The 5,796-nt window shown below is 47.7% G+C and overlaps 1 protein-coding gene across 1 annotated transcript; it reads left to right on the top strand.

Moving 5' to 3' along the window:
- Positions 1-1,600: 1,600 nt before the first annotated feature.
- Positions 1,601-5,489, top strand: LOC120652330. Its single transcript, XM_039930116.1, has 7 exons — positions 1,601-2,186; positions 2,960-3,051; positions 3,150-3,853; positions 3,930-4,000; positions 4,427-4,516; positions 4,600-4,779; positions 4,925-5,489. The coding sequence occupies exons 1-7, from the start codon at positions 1,791-1,793 to the stop codon at positions 4,961-4,963; spliced, it is 1,572 nt and encodes a 523-aa protein (XP_039786050.1). The 5' UTR covers positions 1,601-1,790; the 3' UTR covers positions 4,964-5,489.
- Positions 5,490-5,796: the final 307 nt, after the last annotated feature.

Here is a 5,796-nt window from a genome sequence, read left to right on the forward strand (position 1 = left end):
TTGCCGCGGCATCACGGAGCTGGACCAGGAGCTCGTGGAGCCCATGGCCGAGGGGGAGGACACGGCGGCTTCGCGGAGCCCATGGCCGGGGGAGGACGCTGCCGGCGGCGGCCTCGGCTCCTGTGCGGCGGGCTCGGCGCAGGGGGAGGACGCGGGCGGCGGCGGGCGGCTTCGGTGGCAGGTGACGGAATACGGCGCTGGGCTCGACGCGGGAGGAGGACGTGGCGGCGCGGGGGAGATGGGGCAGCCGGCGGTGGGCGGCGGATGGAGCGGGAGGAAGGAGATGGAGCGGGGGCCCACTCGTCAGTGGGTCAACGGGAGAAGGGGATGGATAGAGAAACTGTTGAATTTTCCACCTTTTGTATAGTTAAATGGCTAGCTAAATAGATAGCTAAATGGAATTTGGCTAATCGGATTTGAAGAAGCTGTTGGAGATGCTCTTAGTGGGTTTATTTCCACGGAGCTAATTTTTAGTTCCATTACATCAAATATTTGGATGCTAATTTATTTTAACTCAGGAGTTATGCAATTTATTTTATCATTAGTCTCCATTTTATATTAATCAATCTTCAAATATTCGACGTGACAGGCTGAAAATTAACCCACTGAAACAAACGCACCGCTACTCGTTCATCACAGGACATGAGCAGAAAGGAACCATGAGGGGTTTGCCAGCGCACTGCACTGCACACGCATCCTCGATCAGGAATGAGATATGCTTAGGAGCTAAGACTTGAACCGATTTGATCAACTGTCACCAACTAATGATACATCTCAATAGATAATTGGAAGCTGACCTGCCGAAGGCCTCCCCAGAGGCCGAGACAGCCAAGAGTAGACAATCAGTTGCTGCTTGACCGACAGTGACATCCAGCCATTCAAAGATGAGGCATCCACCACACATGTTTTCTGTTTGCTCTGCCTCTCTCTTTTCTGCCGTTGCTTTGTGTTTTTCAAAAAGTTTTTTTCTTTTGAACGAGCCAGTGGTTCAGTGGTAGCACTCGCGGCTGCGAGGCTCCAGCCTTCGATTCCCCTGATCGCAACGCTGGTGTCGCACCGGGTGCTGAGATCTGTGTGTGGGTGTGCGTGCATGTGTGTGGAGGTGTGTATGTGTCTCAGTATGGCGCGTTTCGAGATTACTCGGGTCTGCGTTGAGTCCGGTCAGCATGAGCGTCCAAAATCTTACGTGACTCCCCAGTGCTCTGGGTGTTTTCAAAAAAAAGTTTTGTGTTTTTCAACGAAAAAAAGTAAACAGGGGGGAATTAGGTGGGGACGGTCCCAAACGGCTGGGCATTAGGCTGTTTCCAGCAGCTCTCCTATCCGGCCTCGCATGCAGAAAATGGAGAGCCGGGAGCTACTGTGTCCCTTTCCGGCAGGTTGGATGCGTATTCGTGTGGTTTCTCTCTCCTACCCGCAAAACTCCTGCAAACATTTTTCGTCGGCTCCCGCGCTGTTGCAATCCTTGTGAGTGGCAGTGGGACCCAAGAAGCTTTTTGCGCATGCGACTTCGCATTCAGCTGGAAGGAAGCTTTGTTTTTGCGTGCTGCCTGCTCCCAACACCCTGCGCAAAGATGCCCTCTTGCCTAACCGCACCCGCACACTGCTGGAAACAGCCTTAGTGGCCTAGTGGCATGTGTCTGATCTGAAGAATGGGAGAGTAAGCAAGCAAGTAAAGCTGCCCAGAAAAGGGCTGGAGCTGCTAGCTGGATTCTTCTTCTCTCGGCTGCTGTGCGCCGTGCGCGGCAGCTTCGGTAGCCGTGGTCAAGCAGGGAGGGGAGGGACCGTCGGCCATGGCGTCCTGCGCGGCGGCGCGCATGTTCGCGTACAACGCCACGCTCTGCGCGTGCGACCCCGGGTACTACTACCACCTCGGCGGCGACGGCACGGCGAGCTGCGCCCCGATGCCCGGCGGCGGGTGGGGGGACTGGAAGGTGGGCGCCGTTGGCGCGCCGCGGAACCAGAGCCTCTACTTCCTGGCGCCGGTGCTCCCCATCGACGCCATCCACCGCCTCACCAGTTCCCAGGCCCTGCTCCTCGAGGCGGCGCTCGCGTCGCTGCTCTGCTGGCTCGCCTTCTGCGCCGCCGCCAGGTTCGCCGGCCGGGACCCCCGCGGGGAGACGAGGCTGTTCCGGGCCCGGTACTGGATCAGCCGCCTCGACTGCCTCTTCGACACCAGCCACTGGGCGGTCCGTTCCCCATTCCTCTTAGCTTGCTTGCTCCGCCCCTTTGCACGAATTTCATGAGAATTCTGTAGAAATTTTACAAGAAACATTTCAATGCGCGTAGGAGTTGAATTTCCCATTTCAATGCGCGTAGGAGTTGAATTCCCCAAATGGGACATTCATACTTAATTTCAAGTTGAATTTTGCAAATTTTATGAAGCCACGTGTCTTCACTAGTTGACTCGTTGCAATTATTGCCATCTTTCCTCGTCATAAAATTGTGGATATGCTTCTCCATGTTGAGGGTTTATTGAACCATTCCACCATCAAACTTGAGTTTAAATACTAAATACCACAGCCATTGAACAAGTCATTTTTGTTTAATCAATGCGGAGCAGCTTCCTTGGTTTGGGCCACCGCGTTATGGATTCATCTGATTTTCACTGGCCTTAGGGATCTCACTAAGTTAATTGAAAGTCTAAAACTTCCTACTAGCATCTCCATTTTGGCATCTCCATTTTCCTTGCTGCTAGCTCAGTTTGGCATCTCCATTTTCCTCTTTATTACACAAATCAACGACCCTGCTGTCCCTTCTGACTGTATAGTGCATTTTACATGTAATTGCAACATTCTCAGTCGAATCTCAATGAACAAACACCTTTGTGCTGGAACAGATGATCAGCACTAATCATACGGGATCATACATTTTTTCATGATTAATTAATGTTCATTCTCTCGGTGGAAATTTGAAAGTTTATCCTGAAAATCGCATTGTTCTGGCTCCTGAATACATTCAGGGGGATCAACAAGTACTAAGAAAAAGGAAAACCGAGCTTGGTGGCACATGCTCAATGGCTAGCTTGACCCTCTTCACCGGATTATTGACTGTGTAAGTGCTGCCCATAGATTCTTTTTTACTGGAATTAGTTAACTCCTCTGCTTGCTTCCATTAGTTACCATCTGCTAACTTATAATCGGTTATCACAGGCTCCTGTATCAAGCCATCAAAAGACGCAGCATTGAGATGCATCGAGTCAAGCCTGCCAACACTCCAGACCTGCTGTCTTTCGTGAATGATCTTGAGTTCCACATCACCACCATCTCCGGCATGTCCTGCGCTCAAGCAGTTGCACCTTCGACATTTGCTATGGGGACAGCGGGGTCCATGGATTTCAGGGTGGTTCCGCTGCCAACGTTGTTCACCTACAGCTGCGCAAACACGAGCCAGGGGCCGTCCATTACGCTCAAGTGCAATGGCTGCCGGATGCCTCCGAGAGACCATTTCATATCCTGGCAGTTCGTTGACCTGCCAGGGCAACCAGCTGCGGCCGTCGGCTTCCAGTTCAACCTGACTGCAAGGCAGCACGGCAATAACAAGCATGGGAGCTTTGTGAGTGGCACGTTGAACTCTGACGGCTATGCCGATGATGGCAAGCTGAGGACTTTGAGGGGAAAGGACTCCAATGTTCTGAAGATTCAGTTGTTCCCTCAGATGTACAACAATCTTGGTAACCTGAGGATCTTGCAACCATTGGTTCAGGACTTCACCCAAGGGTCTGCATTTTCAGATGTTGGCAGCTTGAATGCGTCCCTGCAGAACCCCAGGGATGGAGTGGTGAATACTACGATCTACATAAGTTATCTCTCGGATTACATTGTGGAGATCAACAATGAGAGTGTAGTAGGCCCAGGTGAGCCACTCATGAAGCCATGTACTCTATGTGCACATTTTATTTTCTAGCATCTAATGGAGATGGTTCTCTTCAGTTAGTGTAGTTGCGAGTATTGGCGGCCTTTATGCCTTCAGTGTGGCAATTTGTCTCTGCCTCATGACCCAAGTAAGTCTTTGCAAACTCTTCTTTTTGTCTGTGAAAACGTTGCCAATGTTTTCCATATTTTACCAATGAAACTAAATAGCGTAACACTGATTTCTAAATTTTGCATCCCTCGTCCTTTTACTTGGTTCCCTCATGTCCAAAATTCTTTTCCTGCCATTGCAATTTTGCACAATCTCTTTGCCACTGTCAGTGACAAACAGGTCCATGTTTCATTGACATACTGATGGCAAATAAAGGACTGAAAATTTCTTCAATGGCAAATAAGGAATGGTCCTACTAGTCTACCATTTGGTGTTATTCATGCAAGTTTTGGCTCTCTGTTGCACTGAAACGAAGGAATAACCATGATGTGTCTGTGCATCATAGCAAAATAAAATAAAATAAAAATTGTGCAACTGCTTCTGATATTAACACATAGGCTTTCAGTGTGAAGCTAGGATAAAGAAGCTTCGTAACGAGGATACCAGAATGCTGAAAGTTTTGAGCAAACGACGTGCTCGACAGAATTGGGATAAGGTGAAGAACGTCTTAATCCAACTATGAACATTATATCTTTATGGTTGTCTCTCTGCGAAGCATATTGATTTAACTGCTAACAGGTGCGGAAGTATGTCATGTATACCTGGGGTCCAAGCAACCTAGATCCAACTAATAAAAGTGGCCAGCAGCCTGAAGGTTCAGTGATGGATTCTCTACATAGATCCTTCCACAAGAGAAGAGAACCAATTAGACAAGCAACATCAGGTGTTAGCAGACCTAATAAAGCTCCTGCTGATATGGTACAGTATTTGTTCCTTTTTAGTAGCTCTTCATGCTAACACTCAGATATTTGTGTTTAGTACAGTAAATATCTCTTTCCACGATGATTATTCACTTATTTGTCTGATTTAAGAATATTATTTTCCTCTTCCATTAATATTGCAGGGCGCGACTGATATCGAAGGAGCTGCAGAAATGCAGTAGCCAAGCAGTTCTTGATAGCCTTGATGGATGGGTGCTTTAGCTGCAAAGTCCTCATAGGTCATTTGACTCATTCCTAGCCCTTCCATTTCCCACATAGATGGATCTTTCAAAAAATTGCCCATTTGCATAGGCCTGCATGAAGATGAGTGACAGTTTTGGTGCATGTGGTCACTGTGAAGAATTTTCAATGTAATGTTCTATTATGAAAAGCGGCAAAAATTGTACAGAGGCAGTGGTTGGATGCACCTGAAGCTGCAGAGCTAGACCTCCACCTTGTTCTTGGTATAACTCATTCACTACCCGGTTGTTATGTTCTAGTTAGCACTGTTAACACGCAGTAATCGAGCAGCATATAGAACTAACAATCTATTGCATAGTGAATTTGTGATTGATTGGTTGGCTGGTGCTTGTTCGAAATGAATTTGTGTTGGCATATGCGCAAAATATTGATTGCCAACTTATGTTCCTGTCCTGAAACAGAATCAGCTTTATAAATTGAATTTATGCCCTTTGTGCATTCAATGTATATTTTATAGTCAATTTCCCTCCGTTAAATGCTTAAAAGTCCCTGCTGCTGTAACGAGTGTAACGATAACGAGTAGCTTACTCTATTTTAATTCACTCAGAGTGCATTTATTTCATTCAAACTACTTATTTTATTATTAAAACCCAATCCTACTCGTTTCACAACTTAATTTGCAAGTGCATGATTTTACTCAACTAATCATGTAATTTTTTAGTACCTATTAGAGTTGACATGCTTGGCATAGGAGGTCCCTGCCAGCTCGCCTTGCCTCCGCCACTGCCATCCAGACATCTTGAGCACTCGAGCA

This window comes from Panicum virgatum, chromosome 9K (assembly GCF_016808335.1).
Source record: "Panicum virgatum strain AP13 chromosome 9K, P.virgatum_v5, whole genome shotgun sequence".
NCBI classification, from domain to species: domain Eukaryota; kingdom Viridiplantae; phylum Streptophyta; class Magnoliopsida; order Poales; family Poaceae; genus Panicum; species Panicum virgatum.